We start from the raw sequence: 18,510 nt of genomic DNA, 5'->3' as shown, positions 1-18,510 counted from the left end.
TACTGCATGTTTTAATCAATGCGAAAAACTAATGTATTGTTTATCCGATTAAATTTCAGTCAGTTTTTCTACCCTAGTCATTTGGGAAGCTCTGAGTGTTGTTGAGTGTTATCTGATAATTTCATGCTGCGCTTCCCTGAGATCATTTGTCAAACAAGCAGTACGGTCAGCTCTTCTTTTCTTTGGATTTCGTGCAGATGATATTTGCATAAAGTCAATCAGTGACACACTTTCTGGCCATTGAAAAGAGACAGATATGTCATGAATGACTGAGAGATAAATACATAGCATGAAGACATGGAAAGTGGGCCCCTGAGTCTTCTTTTCTGGGTGGGGAATGTACTTTAACAGACAGTGCCGCCCCCAGGGGAGTGGCTAATGATTAAAACTGCCAGTGAAGGACACCTGAGCCATCATCATCTAAGGTTTTAGGGCACTAAAACCTCTTCCACTCATAACCCTCACTGGCTTCTTTTCTCTGTTTCTTGTGGTGAAGTTTTGTCCTGAAGTTCTTTTCCAATGGCTGGAAAATTCAAACTCCTGTCTTTCGCTTGGCTAGCCTGTCTTGGTAAGTTTCCCGATTTTTTTAATGTTAACTTTAAATTGTAAACATTTTTAAAATCTTTGTAAGTTGTTAGTCTCTGATAGATCTATGGTCAGATGATCGTAAATGAAATTATCAGGTAAACTTTATAACTGAGAAGAAATCCAAATTGTGGCTTAAAGCTTTTAATAAGTAGTAGACATGAGCCATTTTATGGCTTATTCAGTCTTGATCCAGTGATTCGCTTGATAGTTGGAAATGGAAATCCATCAATGGCAAACAATTCATTGGCAAAAAGTCTAAATCCAACCATCCTCTTCTCTTTCTCAGTCACAGTAACTGAAGTTAGTTCCCAATATATTTTTTTGCATTGCTGTCCTCTGTTTTTTGCTTGCTGAAATTTAATGACCATTTTTAAAACCAGTTTAATGAATGTTTCTTTCTTTTTTCCACTTTTTTTTTTAAACTTTTGTTTTCCAAACAAATTCAAAATCCAGGTATTGAGTTATTTACCAAGCAATAGTTACAATAAAGACATGATTTTTTTTTATAATTGCGAGCTTAGCCTCACAACCATTTGTGTGTGTGTGTGTGTGTGTGTGTCCGGGTTGGTTTTGGATCACATATAAGTGAATGCAAATATTTGAGTAGTGAGGCTGACAGTCTGACCTTTCCTTATGACCCTGTTGTTACCCTGCCTTCCTTCGGAAAGCTATTCCGATCAAGGAAGTCCTACATAAAAAGCAAATACAAGCAATACACAACAATATGTATTTCATTAAGATCTTCCAGATGAATGTGGTATATTGCTCAAGAAATCCTTTATACGTAGTTTGGATGTGATTCATAGATTCATAGTTCTCTTTTTGACACTCATTAATAAACTGCTTCTGAATTTCTCACTTAGAAGTCCCTTGTTTACAGGGTTAGTTCAGAGAACCCAAGTACAGAACACAGAAATGGAGGCTAGGAACTGGAGCAAGGATTAATTTATCAACAAACTGACGTGATTTGTGGAGGACAAGGGAGCAGAGTCCTTGTGGCCGAAAGAGGAGGAGAGGCCAGGCGGGGTGGAACTAGGGAAAAACTTGAGGCTGGCAACTGGAGTCTGATGCAGAGTAGGGGAGCTGAGCAGGGCAAGGCAGGGGAATTGGCCGAGAGAGCCCAGAGCTGAGCAGGAAACATCAAACGAGAAAAGAGATTCAAAAGGCTGGAACAAGACTAATTGTGTAGCTGATTCTATAACCAGGCGACTCGGGGGAGTCTGGTATTTAAAGCAGACAAGGTCGGACATGACTAGCAGTTTGCCACTTGAGACGCACGCACCTGATCCCACTTCTGTAATCAGAGCACAACGCAGAAAGACAGAGAAGCTCCTGGTTAGGAAGGAGAAGAGGCTGAAGCAAAGCGCAGGACATCCCTGTTCATACTACAGTGCAACTGTGTCTAGGATATTGTTTTTAGACTGAAGACAGTTCTAATAATAATCTAATCTAATAACCTAAAGATTATGATAATGACTTTAATCACAATGAAACTAATGGATTGGTTATTCTTTGGTTTCATGTGCTGCCAAAATAAACTTGTGATGAACTTTTACACAGTGAGCAGCTGGACTCTTCAGGTTGTCAGTATAAAATGTGGCTGGGCCACACCTAGTTCACCCTTTAAGCTTTAATCTTCATTGCTATGATTAGTCCTTTTTTATCTTCAGACAAAGGAAAGCCACTGCCTGTAAACCCATAAATCATTCTGCTGTGTCATAAAGCTGTATAGATTGATTAGTATTAATTCTATCACGGCATATCATTTAATCACGATATGAGTGGAATTGACTTTTGTTAATAATTTGATGGAAATAAGAAAACTTAATTATCTTATTAAATTATCAGTGTGACTGAATTGGAAAAATCACCCTCATTTTTTAAAAGCAGTAAATCAGTAAATCTTTTCCTGTATTTCATTGATAATCTTGACAGATGTCAAGAAACTTTTTAGTAGAGCTGATTTTCTTTGTTTTCTAATTTAATTGTGCTTGATCCATTCACAATAACAACAGTTTTGGCTGGTTCATCCACAAACACGGCACCTTCTCCAACAACAACAACTACAGCTTCAGTTGATTCATCCACAACCCCGGTTCCTTCTACAACAACAACAACTACAGCTTCGGTTGGTTCATCCACAACCCTGGTACCTTCTACAACAACAACAGCTTTGGTTGGGTCATCCACAACCCCGGCACCTTCTTCAACAACAACAGCAGTTTCAGTTGGTTCATCCACAACCCCGGCACCTTCTTCAACAACAACAACAGTTTCAGTTGGTTCATCCACAACCCCAGCACCTTCAACAACAACAACAGTTTCGGTTGGTTCATCCACAACCCCGGTACCTTCTTCAACAACAACAGCTTCGGTTGGTTCATCCACAACCCCGGCACCTTCTACAACAACAACAGCTTTGGTTGGTTCATCCACAACCCCGGTACCTTCTTCAACAACAACAGCTTTGGTTGGTTCATCCACAACCCCTGCACCTTCTACAACAACAACAGCTTCGGTTGGTTCATCCACAACCCCGGCACCTTCTTCAACAACAACAGCTTCGGTTGGTTCATCCACAACCTCGGTACCTTCTTCAACAACAACAGCTTCGGTTGGTTCATCCACAACCCCGGCACCTTCTACAACAACAACAGCTTCGGTTGGTTCATCCACAACCCCAGTACCTTCTTCAACAACAACAGCTTTGGTTGGTTCATCCACAACCCTGGTACCTTCTTCAATAGCACCAGGTTCGGTTGGTTCATCCACAACCCTGGTACCTTCTTCAACAACAGCACCAGGTTTGCTTGGTTAATCCAAATGCCAGCTGATTTCCTCTGCATCCTAGTATTCATTGGTTTTAGGTGTTCACATAATACTTTAAATGCTTACACTGGTGTGTGTCTGTGTGTGTTTGTGTGTGTGTGTGTGTGTGTGTTTCTTTAACTTTAAAGGTCCCTGTAATCCAAACCCATGCGGCCAGGGGAGCACCTGTGACGTTCGAGCCAAAGAAACCTTTGTATGCTTGTGCTTGGCTGGTGATAACTACAATTATGTCAGCAAAAGCTGTGAGAATGGTAAATATTTGGTTGCATACCACCACTATGATATTATAAATCCTTGAAAAAGTGCTTAATGAAAATTTATTATAATGCCAAAGTTTAGGTCTGTGTATATCCTTTGTCCTCTGTGTGATTTAGGCAGAGCAAGTTACACAGGAGAAATATTACCTAATTAATTTTGTAATTAGCTCAGTTTCATTGAGGTCTGGCAGTATAAGTCAAAATTATGGTCACCTGTAGAAGACCGGTGCTACATTGATAGTTTTATGAAACATTCAAAGTTACAGTTCTACTAAGAGTGAGATGTGAAGCTCAATTCAACATTGATTTTTTTTTCCAGTTAATATGAACCTGAAACGGAGAGATGGTTAGCTTAGCATAAAGACTCAAAGTTGTGTCTTTTCTGGGAGTTATGTCCAGGACATCTTGAAACAAGAGCAGTGACTTCCCGAAGTCTTGTCATTGGTGTGAGGCAGCCAGAGGAGCTCTCAGGCTGGTTTCCATTCTTAATGCTAAGCTAAAAGGCTGCAGGCTGTTATTTCATATTTAACCTCCAGACTTGCGAGAACAATCTATGTTCTCGTCTAACTCCCGGCAGGAAAGCAAATATGCCCATTTCTGAGTTTGTGGAACTGTACTTTCAAATAAATGGTTATGACAGGAAAGTATGTACACCTTTCTCAAGATGATATTTTACCATTTTAGCCAAAGTTTTCCCTGGACAACTAGACCTCCCTCGTTTAGAATATGAAAACAATATGAGTGACAAGACATCCCCAGAATTTGAAGAAGCTCTCCAGAATATTACTGCTATGGTAAGCATCCAGTTATCTCCTCCTTTTATTTGGCTTTGTTAATATTTTTGTAAAAACTAAGCTTGAATTCCAACAACATGGTATTTTCTTTCTACAACACAGCTGTTAACTGTTTTTGATCCATCTGATGGTTACTCTAATACTACAGTGCTGGAACTCAAGTAAGTGTCAGAATGACAAAGCTATTTGTTTATCTATCTAGAACCATACTTCAGTACACTCACAGCAACTATTGCACTTGCAGAATATAATCAGTAAATGTGATTTTTGTCCATATAGGCCAACTGGACAGAGCAAAGTTGGGTCAAGGTCATCAAACGGGGTCACTGCATCTGTAGAGATCATCTTCAACACAAATTCTAACATCACAACAGACGAAGTTAAGAACAAAATGGTTAATGCCAGTAAATGTGACTCTTGTCTACTGCGTGATGCAACTTTCCAAAGTAAGTTTATTACACAAATCTAGTATAGATGTCTGATCTTTGTCTTGTTTGATGGTGAGATGTACTTCATAATATTCAAACAAGACAGATTTCTTTGTTTGCAGATAGAACACATTTGACAAATTACAAATGTTTGGGGTTTTTTTGTCCTATCAAACAACTTTGGGTCACAGATTTCACAGATAGAGCTGTGAAATGCAGAACTATGCACATCTTCTTGTGTTTCCTTCCTTTAAAGACACAGAACTGTGTGATAAGAATCCCTGTGATAAGACAACTACAGAGTGCACATCAGAAAATGGATCTTATAAGTGTACCTGCACGAAAAACTACATCAACACGGACTTCAGTGACAGAATATGCATTGGTAAGGGCATTTACTGGTATGGGAGAGGGATAACGTGTGTGTGGGTTGTGTGATAATCGTAGCTTAACAAAATAAAAAACTACTCCAGTTACGTCAACATTTCCTTCTTTTGCAGCTTGTCCCAGTGGGACACAAGCACAGGACTCTCTCAGATGTGTCGAGTAAGTGCCTCCATCCCTCCCTGACTATCTACTATTACCTGTGTTTGTAGAAAGGTTTGGTGTAAAGGAAATTGTGAAATGAACCATTGTTCTTGTCTTTCAGCTGTCCATATGGTTATTCTGGTTTGAACTGCAGTGAACGTGAGTATACAGTATGTGTAGGCTAAAACAACAACAACAACAACAACAAACTGACAACCTTTTGATTTGGAATGATTTTCGATCATCTAAAAATAATGATACAAAATTGTGGGCCAATGCACATACAAAGTCAGTTGTGCCACTTTATCAGTACAAAGCAAGTAAAGTGTGCCTTGGGAGACACAGTGAAATTTTAGGACTGAGGGCTGCAACTTTTTTTCATGACCCCTGCAAATATCTGCAAAACAGATATGTAAAATTGGCTCATTATTACCACAACTTTGTTTTGCTTTTTTTAGGAGGCACCTATACAATAATAATAATATCAACAACAATAATAATAATAATAATAGTAACATGGTTTCATTGAAAAGTTGTCATTAATGTCCTTGCCATTGTGTTTTGTTAGCATGGCATCTTGTGCTGGTAATTGTTGGCTCTGTGTCCGGGATCCTGCTGATCATCGCAGTCATCCTTCTGATTGTACTGGCACTCAAGTGAGCTTCCTTTTTATTCATTCACCCCCTTCCAATCATTCACTATTGCCTCTGCTATATCTTTGGCATTACACGCTAACCTTTATGCAACCAGGCACATTAATTATTAACCTCTTTTATTGTGAAGAAGTGGCTTGGTGTTTTCATTCATAGTTTTATCTTAGACATAAACACATTTTGTGAATAATTTGACTAAAAGCAAAATCCATTTACAAATAGTAAATATGAACTGTGATACAGTAATGTAATAATAACAGTAGAAAGTAAGAAATGCTTTTCTTTTATCTTGTTAGACCCTCAAAGAAGATATCCAAGAAGAAAAAAAATGCAGACACTGGGAAGCCTTATGTCAGTCACCCTCCTGCCAAGTCACCATTGGTTAACGGTAACAGCAGCTCAGTCAACAGCCAGGCACCCTCATTTAATGGGTTGGCCTTAGGTGGTGCTGGGGTGCCCAGAATCCCACGGGCCACGGCCACCAGTAGCTGGGACAGCAGGACCAACCTGGAGATGACTCCAAGCAACAGCCGGCAAAACCTGATCCCCGTGGGCAGGAATCCGGTGAGCATGCCTCTGTGTGTGTTTGATGTATGAAGAGTAGCAATGTGGGAAGTTAGTGTGGGTAAATTAACATAGTTTAAAATTTAAAGGCAATTTCCCTTAAGAGGTTTAGTTCATGGAACAGAGAGAGCCAAAATAATGAAAACATTCAGCAGAGTGAAAGAAGAGAAAAGCAGGGACGCATCTGCTCAATTTTGCAGTTTGCTCATGAAGATTTTTTTTTTCCCATTATAGCAGCTGGACGACGACCAAGACGACATGAGCCCATACACTCAGTCTCGACCTCAGAGCAGCCTCTACTCTCAAACACGACCCCAGAACAACCCATACGCCCAGAATCGACCTCAGATCAACCCGTATGCTCAGAACCAGGGCAAGACCAACCCTTATTACACGCATGACAATGAAAGGTGGATGAACTAATGAGGGGCGCTACAGTGACAGTTTATCCTACAGTGACATTTACCCAGATCAAAAGCTTGTTAAAGGTTTGTCGAAAACATATAATCGTAATACCATATATAATATAATATACCATTAATATCCCATTACTGTATGGTAAGAGTCATATTAACAAAAGCACAGTGGTTACGTAGATCTTGTGCAATGGCTGAATAAATGTGCAGTAATACATATTATTGTAGGTTTCTCAATATTTTTATTGTCAGTCAGTTATAATATTAATAACTTAATATAGAACTACTAAGCAGCATTGAGCCAGAAGTTGGTCCTCTGAAATAGGGATCTCTTTGATATCTCGTTAATGAATTTGCAAGTAATAGACTAGTTGATGTCTGAAATGCCATGTTTTTGTGAATGAGACGAGTTTCTTTTTGTTCTAAATGAAACTAAATGAATTCTTCCTCCAAATCAGGGCCTGTTGGGTCCCTCTACATATTTCAGTATAATCTGTGTAAAATGTTTTCTATGTTAATGTTTGATGTTCTGTTTTGTATAACTGAGAGTATATTTTGTTTGTGTTGTGCCTCTTTCATGACTGATTGATACCAAGTTGTTATTCAGTATGAATACAATAGCAATATTTAGAAACCATGTAATACCATGTAATGTAATAGTTTTTCGTTGTTACTCATAATATCATATTATTTTTAATTTCATGGATTCTTTCACTGAAAAAAATAATAACACTATCAGTCTTGATACTCTGGAAATATTTGATTTACACGCATGAGAGGATGCATTAAGGGAAGTGTTATAATTCCCTGCTGCTGCTTTATACCCAACCACAGTGTCTTTTCTTGGTGCTACCACCAGAGGGAGCAAAAGTTAAAATAAGTTAAACACTTTCAAAAACAGTCCACAGGATTTAGGTGACTCATGTCAATCAATTAACTACAAGTTTATCTTTTAATGACACATGGTCAAAAAGAGGGGACATATTTTAAAGAAATAGACAAACCGAATACATTTTGATTAGCAAAACAATAGTTTGTAAATCACTGAATTTAAGTTTGTAGGTTATTGTTCTCTCAAGGTAAAATTTATCCTTCTTTATAATTGTTGATCTACAAATATGGTTCCGTTTTAAAGGCATTGTAACAAATGTCATCTCTCATTAACATGTAGCAACGGAGAAACTGTGGCTACATGCACAGCAGGCGAATCAGCCAGCAAAGCTCCAGTGACTGGGAACACATGGTTTTATGGAACAGATCATCTGTGTTGCCAGAAAGTTAACATCTGATTTGTTGTATTGCTGATGTGGCTGCTTCTTGCCGAAGCAGATGGTCCACAAATTATTTAGCTGTAACTGTAGCTACACCACAGTTTCCTTTCACTCTACTGAGGAGGATGAATGTGACAAAAAAGGCATTTCACTCATCCAGCATTCACCATGTGTAGCTATTCATAAAGCTTTGACTTCATTTATGCTGCAAGTACAGCGACCACTGCGGAGCAACATTCTTCTGTGCTATAAACCAGTTGAGCAATGTTGCTGTTGCAAGGTCACACACTGTAAAATACGATAAAGAAGCCAGTAGCTGCTGGTCATCAGTACATTTGATAAGTGTAAATATAATGATGCTCCAGTAATGTGGCAGAGATTTGATAATAAAATGCTACACACACAATCTGTTATGCTACTTTTTTACTGCTCTGCTTAAAAGGAGTGTAAAACATAAACATATTGAAACCTATCCATGTGTATAAAATAGATTAAGTCATTATAAAGATACCCATATGGTTGTTTATGTGAAAAAATATAGTCAAGTAGCACAGTCATATAGTCGTGTACCACAACCCAATACTGTGCAATTACAATGTTACTGTCAATAATATTTATTCCAGCATGTATTTGGTTGTAATTCATTAAAGAGGTGTCACACATGCCCATAATGCCATATTTGTGCCATATAGTACTCTATATGTACATACAACGCATAATACTGTAAAATATTCAGATTTAAATTCTGATCTTTTAAGTTCTTCATAGAACATGAGGAACTGATGAAAAACATTCAGGATCACATTTGTATTCGACCCGAAAAGAAAAACTCAGCCACAGAGGAATTTCATTTTTATCATTATTTTTTAATTGGTTCATTGAGTGAATACTGTATGGCATCTGGGCTGAAATTTACTGATATTTTGCATGTGGATGCATAAAGAAATGTGCTATATATGTAGTTTCAGCTATAGTGAGAGTGTTAACTTCCTGCCACACTGTTATACAAAAATGAGTAGTTACTTTTTCTTGCTGATGTAGACAGCATGCCAACAAGTATAAGTTAATCTTAGATGAAGTTTACGTAAAGGAGCAAGCCATAAAAAGCTGTATCGCTCCATGTCACATTATTGGTCTGTGGTTTGCTTCAGGTTGTACATCTCAGTCCTCCAAAGGCGCTGTCGTCCTCAAGAGTCAGGGTGCAGATTTAGCATGAGTGCACACACTTTGTCAAACTAAAAACCTGGGAGGAAGGCTGAGAATTAAGTCATGGGCTGTACAGGTCTTCATCTTCTGTTTTTTCTTCTGCTGTCCCAAGGATTTCAACTTGCACAAGGTATGTGTAGACTCTTGATTTCAAAAGAACACATTTTCTAGTCACTAATTTGTTCAAGCTAATGGGGATGCAAATAGTATGCAAAGAATACAAATACTAAGTAGTGATTTGTAATAATTAGTGGGATTTGTGTATCATCACAGTGCTATTTTGAGTTTAAATGGATTTAATTTTGTTGTAATTTTTTTCAGCTGCACAGAAATGTTTCAGTGATTCACACTTAAAAGAGGTTTGAGTGGTTTGAAGAACACTGTGCAAAACGTTTTACGTTGATAAAAATCACTTGCAGTGATCGGCAATTTCAGCTGTTGTGAAATAATTCTGATTCTGATTTTGAAGCAGATGAACTGACGTGGTGTTGAAACATTGTACACTGAGTATAAGGCAGTAAACACTTTACCTCCCAAACCATATCAGCATTTTGAAGAAAATCCTAAAATAATGCCATTGCTATTTAGCTTTGCTTGGTAGCCAATGCAAAGTTTGCTATTTTATTAACAACTACAACCTTATTTTTTTGGGTTGGGGGCTAAATTTTATTGAAAAGTTATGACAGTATATGCGATACAAAGTACACATCTCCATGCTGATTCAGACCTCAATTATCTATTTCAAATGTATGGCTGTATACTCCAAGGTCATAAGATGTGTCTGTCCTTTTATGGTGAAGATTTAACTATTCTTTTAAGGGTAAATCACATGTTTTGAGGTTTAAATGCAACAGCTGTCATAAACATGGTAACTCATTTGTCTTTTCACCCAAATGATATGGACATCATATGTTCACAAGTGCAATGTAACTATCACTGAAAGGACTTTAAACAATGTACAAATGACCTCTCTTGCAAAGACTTTTACAGGAAAAGGCCACCTTAAAGATGACCCATAAAAAAATGAATGATGACAGACCTTTCATCCCCGGTGTGTGTTTTGTGCAGGAAGTTGCGGCAGTGGGGAGTTTGAGTGCACCAGTGGACAGTGCATAAACATAGCCTGGAGGTGTGATGGAACTAAAGACTGCACAGATGACTCAGATGAGCTAAACTGTCGTAAGTATAACAACCAGTCACTGAAAACAAACAGTACCAAGGAACACGGTTAGAACCCAGTGTTTGTAGCGTTTTTGATTTTGCAAATCCACCACACAGACATTATGTTAATTAACTGGGAAAAATAAAGCCTGGCAGCGAAAATACAACAGAGAGTTTTACAGAAACATGAAAACTCACCCAAACCCAGAACCCTAAGCATTATTATCTATGTGTAAACTCTCCTGTTCTGTTCTTTGTGGCAGCACCTCCATCGTGCACCTCACAGGAATTTAAGTGTGTGACGAGTGGTGAGTGCATTTCATCGGGATTTGTCTGCGATGGGGAGGAAGACTGCATCGATGGCTCGGATGAACAAAGAACCTGTGGTATGCAGACTGATTGTTTGTGTGAAGAAAAACTGAAATTACGTGACTATTTTCTTTGAGATTGTAATTGTATGAAAAGCGCTATACAAATAAAGCATGAGCATATTATTCAGAACGTTCAGAGACATCACAGACAACACAAAGATGCCTGCTCTAGTGCAGTAATGAAGAGTAATACCACTAGGAGGCCACATCATCTCAGTATAAAGCTTAAGCCTGTCAGTGTTCATGGAGTTCAAACAAAACTCGTGTTAATAACTTGTGTTTTTGTTCATGGCTCAGCACGTCAGAGAGATGAATCTAATCAATATACACATAATAAAATGTTTTGTGTTTTTTAGCTGAAATGCCCTTCAAGAATTTTGTTATTATATATTCACATTTACAAGACTAGTTCTCCAGAAACATAGCATTTCACATGCTCTTGGTTTAGGCGGACAAACCTGCAGCCCAGACCAGTTCACATGCCAGGAGGGCCAGTGTATCCCCAGCAAATACAGATGTGACCACGTGAAGGACTGTGTGGACAACTCTGATGAGAACAACTGCAGTAAGATTTTTTTACAGTCCAAAAATCATTTTCACTCCCACAGAGTCAAGTCATTGAAAGTTTTTTTTCAATAGGAATAATTTTGTTGGTGTTAAAATAAAATTATTTATTTTTGCAGACTATCCTCGTTGCACTGAGAAGACATGTGCTAACGGGGCCTGTTACAGCAACTCTCAGCACTGTAATGGGCTCCAGGACTGTAGAGATGGCTCTGATGAATTCAACTGCAGTGAGTAGGCGAGGCTCACAGCGAAACCTGAGTGTGTCACTGGCACTGAAAAAGTTCTCTGTGCAGCAAATGCAAATGTAAAATCTCAGTGTGCATATTGGCCTCTTGTAAACATGGTCTCTGTGTTTTATTTTCAGCTACTCAGCACTGTCCCATCCATCAGTATCAGTGTACAAATGGCTACTGTATTCCACATTCCTTCGTATGTGACCACTGGGATGACTGTGGGGACAACAGTGACGAACAAGGCTGTGGTAAGGATGAAATAAGTGTTTGTTCATTTATTCAGTTGAACTGATGAAGTTACCTTGTCAAAAGCCCAGCCTGTTATCCAAACATAAAGGGAAGGACTGCAGTGCTAATAAACCTGAGTATGCTTAGGCTGCTAAACAGTTTGATACAAAATTCAGTGGTGAATATTAATGTATTTTCAAGTTCAAATCAGGTACTTAAACAAATGAGTAATTGTTGTGACATCAGTCTTAGATAGGTCCATCTTTTAGTTGCAGTGTGAATGTAGATGGGTAACTCTTTAACCTGAATAAATGAGCATCCAATCTGTTTATTCCTTAGTGTACCAGAGCTGTAGCGGCAGTGAGTTCACATGCTCCAGTGGTCGCTGTATTCCTCAGAACTGGGTGTGCGACAAGTTCAACGACTGTGGAGACTACAGTGATGAGAAAGGATGTGGTGAGAAAAATAGTTCCTACAAATATTTTTATTTATTTTTTTATTTTTAAATTTTATTTTGCATCACTGCCACAGAGTAACACATGGAAATATTTGTAATTCATAACATAATCACAAGTGTTTCTTGGGTTTTTAGATAGTAACTCTCGAGACTGTTACCCTGGTGAATGGGGATGCCCAGGCTCGACAGCATGTATAGCAATGGGCAAAGTTTGTGACGACAAACCTGACTGTCCTGGAGGAACAGATGAGACCAACTCCACAGCTCAGCAAACCTGCAGTAAGCGACACAGATTGAATATAATGCATTTCACAATTCTGATAATGAACTTCCAGGCTGCCTTGACAATGATGACGATCACAAGTAGAAAATTAAATGGCCTGACCTAGCTTTGACTATGATGTTGGTGTATTTAATATTTTTACTCACAGGCCTGGATCAGTGCTCTGCTTTGAGCTGTGAGTTCCTCTGCCACCCATCTCCTCAAGGAGGTGCTTGTTACTGCCCTGACGGTTTCATTGTAGCCAATGACAGTCGTTCCTGCGTAGGTAGGTTCCACATAATCTACATTTGTTGCAGCATTCTGGGAAAGCGTCTTAAACATTTGTTCACTGGAACTGATGAAAAGTCTTGGTCAAATGTGTCAGGTTTTTGTTCTAGCTTTCAACACGAGTCAAGCCTTGAAACGCTAAAAATAACTGACTCTGGTTGCTCATAACTGGTAGTTATCCTCACCCTAATGCCTAAAGGATATAAATAGGATATAAAATGGCTTTATTTTATTGGCCAGACTATGATGACTGTCAGATCTGGGGGATCTGTGACCAGCTGTGTGAAGATCGTCCTGGGACACACCACTGTAGCTGTGCTGATGGATACTTCTTGGAGCAGGGTCATGTGTGCAAAGCCAATGTGTCAGGTACAGAGAGTCACACATCACGCGGTAGCTTAATGCAATATATATGAAAAGTGACCATGCAATCTCTGATGTGTTGTACATGAGCATAAAAAATGTGGTAACAGCTAACAGTTTTTATATAGAACTTTACTATGTTTTTTTTTCATACTTAACAATATCACAGATGGTTTTCCATATGTCTATGTATATTTAATATGCATATTTTATATAATTATATCAAATATGTAAGAAAACTATACAAACACTGCTGAGGTCTGGTATTTGTGATTTCCAGGTGGAATGCCACAGCTCATTTTCACAAATGGGGGTGATGTGATGATGGCTGATATGCATGGACGCTTTGTCAGAACTTTGGTGCCGTCCCAGGGCAAAGGTTATGCTGTCGGGGTTGCTTACCACTGGCACAGTGACATAGTCTTCTGGAGTGATACATACACCAAAAAGGTCAGTGTGGATCGTTGTCTGATGACAGATTTCTTAACCTTAATCTGTATATGCAAAGCACAAAGTACTTGTGATCTGAACTCTACACTCTCTTTTGCCAGGTATATTCAGCCAACTTTAATGGGGGTAACATTAAGGAGGTTCTGACTGTCGCAGTCCAAAGTGTCCAGAACCTCGCTGTGGACTGGATCAACTTCAAACTCTACGTCTTAGAGGCTGTGGTGGAGCGCATTGACATGTGCGATTTTGATGGAGGGAATCGGGTCACACTGGTAGCTGAAAACCTGCATACGCCTCATGGCCTCGCCCTGGACCCTACAGTGGGGTGGGTTTAAATGCCTCGGTCTCGGAAATTTGCTTGTGAAACTGATTTTAATACCATGTAACATTGTGTGTAATTTATGTAGGTATTGGCAGTTAACGAACCCTATATAATGCTACTGTTCTGAGAGATTTTACATCCATTTGACCTGATATTATACAGCTTAGACGGTATAGCATTTCAAGTCTGTACTTTTTTGTTTGTTTGCAGCTATATGTTCTTCACAGACATGGGCGTTTCCAGTGAGCAGATGAAGCTCGAACGTGCCTTCATGGATGGCAGTAATCGCTTAGAGCTGGTGAAGAGCAGACTCGGCACTCCAACAGGGATTACCCTTGATATTGTCACTCAGAGGGTTTACTGGTCTGACAGCCACTTTGACACTGTGGAGACTGTCACCTACAGTGGTTTGGACAGGTACAGGTTGCACTGAAAAAGTTGTCTGTCATGGAAGCTTTCTCCTTAGCTGGAGGGTAACTTTCTAAAGAAGTAAACAATAATGGCCATTTCTGTGGTGCTGCTGTTTCCAAGGAAAATAGTGCTCAATGGTGGAACCCAGGCTCCGCATCCTTTTGGAATTGCTGTGTTTGAAAACCACGTATTCTTCACTGACTGGACCAAGATGGGCGTGGTGAGGGCCAACCGGTTCAATGGCAGCAACCCAGCACTCCTCTATCGTACCACAAAGAGACCTGGCCACGTTGTAGCCTCACATCCTGTCCTGCAGCCTGTCGGTAATGAAGTGCACCTCTAACTTCCAACTGTACTCCACTTAAAAAAACTTGTCTTTTAATTTTAACACTCCAAACTCTCTGAGTCTCATCCATTATGTTTACAAAGTGATTCCACACTGAGCTGAAAAAAAACCCCATTGTCTTCCTGCCACATCTGTCATGTCTTACAGTGATGAACCCTTGCGGCAGACACAATGGTGGTTGTCAGCACATTTGTGTCTTGAGTCACCGCTCCGACAATGACGGTCTGGGCTTCCGCTGCAAGTGTCGCCATGGTTACGACCTGCAGCCTGACCGTCGGACCTGCTTCAGTGAGTTTCCTTTTTGAGTTCATGATTTTTAGAGTTGGGATGTTGCTCAAATTGTCAATATTCTACGTGTTCTTCTGTCAGATCCGCATCTCTTTAATTCAATCAAGCACTGACATTTACAATTTTGTTCACACGTTTTCTAAATTATTTGTATTTCAACAAAAATAAGTATTTTAAACAAGGTGAGGCTATGATGTCTGGTATCATGTAGACAGTTTGGCCTACCAATGAAGTTATCCGTACATAGATATTACCAGAATCATTCTTAAAATTGTTATTATTTGAGAATTTTAATCAAATTTAAGCAATTATGTGCTTTACTATAACATATATTTACTTGTCAATTACCCAACAACAAATTATCAGGGATACGTGATTAAATTGTTTAGAGAGTCTGAATACCTGTGAGTAACCATTGTCACTCACTCTTTGAACAGAGGTGAAGGACTACTTGCTGTTGGCTACCTCTCTTGCGGTGCGAGGAATCCCACTGAACATATCCCTTCAGGAGGACATCACCCTGCCCCTCACAGGACTCGGAACGTCCTTCTCTGGCTCGGCTGTTGAGTTTGACGGCAACGAGGGCTCCATCTTCTACAATGACAGGTCCAGAGGCCTTGTCTACAAGTCAAACCTCAATGGCAGCGGTGAGTTTTTAGCACATTTGTGAAGCACCAACACTGAAAAAAAAATTGCTTCTATAGTGCAAAATGATTTCATAATGATATATTTTGTCAAAGCTGTGCTCATAATCCTTTGCATCACACGTCACTATACTGATTTTCTTTATGCATGCTCAGTCCAACAGATTTTGACAGGCTACAGAGTTGGAATAATTGATGCCATGGCTTATGACTGGACCTCCAAAGTTTTGTTCTGGACCACGAGCTCCTACAAATCGGTGGTGGCCTTCAGGGTCACAGACAAATCCAGACGAGACATTGTGACTGGACTGAGAAACCCAAAGGGAATCGCAGTGCATCCCAGTGCTGGGTGAGTGCTCAAATTTATCAAGTGTAAATAATGGAGGGTGACTGGGACATCAAGGGAATTACACATTACAGCACTTTCACTGGTTTACAACCTCTGTACTTAAATATCACAGTCTAGTAATGGCAGAGCACGACTGCCTTTCACTGATGTCGTGCATAAGTAGTATTTTCAGTTGGAAAACCTTAGTTTTTTACTGTAATCTGCTGTGTTACACCACTTCACTAATTTAGATTGCTTACTCTTCATTTCATTATGTCTCATGATGTTTTATTTCTGACTGAAAAAAAAGAGGTCTGAGTTCTTGTGTGTCTGATCAAATGTTGACAGCTACTTGTTCTGGTCTGACTGGTACCGTCCGGCGGTCATCATGAGAGGCTTCACCGATGGCAGCAATGTTGTTCCTCTTGTCAACACAACTCTGGGATGGCCTTATGGGCTCTCTGTGGACTACATGTAAGCACAGAGATGACCTTGAGCATTATTAATCAATTGCTGTGAACAGTTTAAGAGATGAAATATTAGTATGTGCTTTGTGTGGATTATCCCTTTACATCCACTGATTAAATGCTTGTGATCGGCCTTTGACAGGATGGACAGGCTTTACTGGGTGGATTCCCTCTTGGACCAGATTGGTTACATTGGCATTGAAGGCTATGACAGGCAGACGTTTACCAATATCGGCCAGATCACTCAACCCTACTCTTTGACAATTTATTCAGGTGGGTTTCATAGTCTCTCTACATGCCTCCCACCTATTCAAATACACCTATATCACACATGCACAATATTCAAATTGTATATCATATTAATCAGGTTTATCTGCAGCTTTAACACAATGAAACCCAAACTTTATGATTAGCCTCTAAAAATACCTGAACTGTCTTATTTGAGAGAACATTTACATTCAGATCAAAGCAGTTATAAATGGTGGGTTATGTAAATTAATGTCACGCCATTATATCTTGTTGCATATCCCATCCAGAACTTTTATGCTCAATATTATAAACAAGTAATCCTTTCCTTTCTGCCAAATGGGAATGCTGTGTGTAGTACCTTTGTTCATGTACTGACTCGTAATAATTACTTTTTTAACTAAGAGTCAAACCTGTCTTTCCGAAATTATAATACAACTGCCGTCTCAGTTTTAAAAGGAGCTTATAATATTTAGCACACGTGGTTGTGCATATTTAGCACAGTTGGACACTAATTGAATATAAGAGGCCACTGGTGTTTTTTTTAAATACTTGCCCGTCTGTTTTTGTCATGTAGACTACCTGTATGTGTCTGATACACGGACCAGAGCGATATTCGAGATGAGGAAGAGGGATGGAGGAGGAAACATTATGATCAGACAAGGAGTCACCGGCATCATGAACGTTAAGGCCTACACAGCTGACCTGCACAGCAGTAAGTTCACACAGAACTGTCGCATTCCTCAAAACAGAATAAACAAAGACTGCAGGGCCAGGGTGATATATGAGCAGTGAGCCTGCCAGATATGATAATGAACAAACCCACTGACTGCTTCTTCATCATTCTCCCGACAGCCTTCACCAGCCGGTGCAGTATGGTGCCCAACGGGCACTGCAGCCACTTCTGTTTCCCGACTCCCTCCTTCAGTCGAGTGTGTGGCTGTCCATACGGCATGAAACTTCAGGCCAATCAGAGGGACTGCGTCAAGGACGATTCTGTTATCCCACCTGACAACATCTGTGGCGACTACTCCTTTGAGTGTGATGAAGGACGTTGTAGACCCAACTCGTACCGCTGTGATGGGATTGTTGATTGTATAGATAAGACTGATGAGGTCAACTGCACTGATACAGGTGAATGTATAAAAAATGTGCGTGTTTGTGGAATAATGGAAGGAAATTATTGAGCAAATGACTGTAGTAATCCAACTGTCTGCCTTATGTGTCTTTACCAGGAGCGACCTGCTCTCCACGAGCATTCACCTGCAACAACAAGCACTGCATCCTGTCCAGCTGGCGCTGTGATGGCATGGACGACTGTGGCGATGGCTCTGATGAAATCAACTGTCCCACTCGTCTCCCTACCACCTGTGCAGCTGGCTATTTTACCTGCGATAACAACAGGTGTATCTCTAAAACATGGCTGTGTGACGGTGACAATGACTGTGGTGACGGATCTGATGAACACAACTGCAGTAAGTTTGGGGCTGTGACTCCATTATCACATCACTCTTGAAGACTGTACTTCATGTAATGCTGTCCAT

At 39.8% G+C, this 18,510-nt stretch overlaps 2 protein-coding genes across 2 annotated transcripts in view; both read left to right on the top strand.

The window, feature by feature from the left end:
• The first annotated feature begins 436 nt into the window (after positions 1 to 436).
• muc13b (mucin 13b, cell surface associated) lies at positions 437 to 7,064 on the top strand. Its single transcript, XM_041029450.1, has 12 exons — positions 437 to 568; positions 2,604 to 3,392; positions 3,546 to 3,668; positions 4,359 to 4,468; positions 4,571 to 4,629; positions 4,748 to 4,914; positions 5,153 to 5,281; positions 5,397 to 5,442; positions 5,546 to 5,583; positions 5,993 to 6,080; positions 6,374 to 6,641; positions 6,876 to 7,064. The coding sequence occupies exons 1-12, from the start codon at positions 520 to 522 to the stop codon at positions 7,062 to 7,064; spliced, it is 2,055 nt and encodes a 684-aa protein (XP_040885384.1). The 5' UTR covers positions 437 to 519.
• Positions 7,065 to 9,597: 2,533 nt separating this feature from the next.
• lrp2b (low density lipoprotein receptor-related protein 2b) overlaps positions 9,598 to 18,510 on the top strand; it is a 34,745-nt gene continuing 25,832 nt past the window's right edge. The window contains exons 1-22 of the mRNA XM_041067114.1: positions 9,598 to 9,664; positions 10,603 to 10,713; positions 10,959 to 11,081; positions 11,515 to 11,631; positions 11,750 to 11,860; positions 11,998 to 12,114; positions 12,434 to 12,550; positions 12,687 to 12,830; positions 12,983 to 13,099; positions 13,342 to 13,470; positions 13,745 to 13,914; positions 14,016 to 14,239; positions 14,447 to 14,653; positions 14,768 to 14,970; positions 15,141 to 15,281; positions 15,719 to 15,928; positions 16,082 to 16,274; positions 16,602 to 16,727; positions 16,863 to 16,993; positions 17,544 to 17,681; positions 17,822 to 18,100; positions 18,202 to 18,441. Of these exons, the coding sequence (XP_040923048.1) occupies positions 9,598 to 9,664; positions 10,603 to 10,713; positions 10,959 to 11,081; positions 11,515 to 11,631; positions 11,750 to 11,860; positions 11,998 to 12,114; positions 12,434 to 12,550; positions 12,687 to 12,830; positions 12,983 to 13,099; positions 13,342 to 13,470; positions 13,745 to 13,914; positions 14,016 to 14,239; positions 14,447 to 14,653; positions 14,768 to 14,970; positions 15,141 to 15,281; positions 15,719 to 15,928; positions 16,082 to 16,274; positions 16,602 to 16,727; positions 16,863 to 16,993; positions 17,544 to 17,681; positions 17,822 to 18,100; positions 18,202 to 18,441 (3,415 nt within the window). The remainder of the gene's footprint in view (positions 9,665 to 10,602; positions 10,714 to 10,958; positions 11,082 to 11,514; positions 11,632 to 11,749; positions 11,861 to 11,997; positions 12,115 to 12,433; positions 12,551 to 12,686; positions 12,831 to 12,982; positions 13,100 to 13,341; positions 13,471 to 13,744; positions 13,915 to 14,015; positions 14,240 to 14,446; positions 14,654 to 14,767; positions 14,971 to 15,140; positions 15,282 to 15,718; positions 15,929 to 16,081; positions 16,275 to 16,601; positions 16,728 to 16,862; positions 16,994 to 17,543; positions 17,682 to 17,821; positions 18,101 to 18,201; positions 18,442 to 18,510) is intronic.

This window comes from Toxotes jaculatrix, chromosome 21 (genome assembly GCF_017976425.1).
Source record: "Toxotes jaculatrix isolate fToxJac2 chromosome 21, fToxJac2.pri, whole genome shotgun sequence".
Lineage (NCBI taxonomy): Eukaryota > Metazoa > Chordata > Actinopteri > Toxotidae > Toxotes > Toxotes jaculatrix.
This window is presented reverse-complemented; position numbering and strand designations above follow the sequence as displayed.

Bases quoted from the DNA above. Each gene is read 5' to 3' on its own strand.
- muc13b (XM_041029450.1), top strand. From the start codon at position 520: ATGGCTGGAAAATTCAAACTCCTGTCTTTCGCTTGGCTAGCCTGTCTT. The intron at 4,469-4,570 runs GTAAGCATCCAG...TCTACAACACAG, and splicing joins TCCAGAATATTACTGCTATG to CTGTTAACTGTTTTTGATCC. The intron at 5,282-5,396 runs GTAAGGGCATTT...CTTCTTTTGCAG, and splicing joins CAGTGACAGAATATGCATTG to CTTGTCCCAGTGGGACACAA.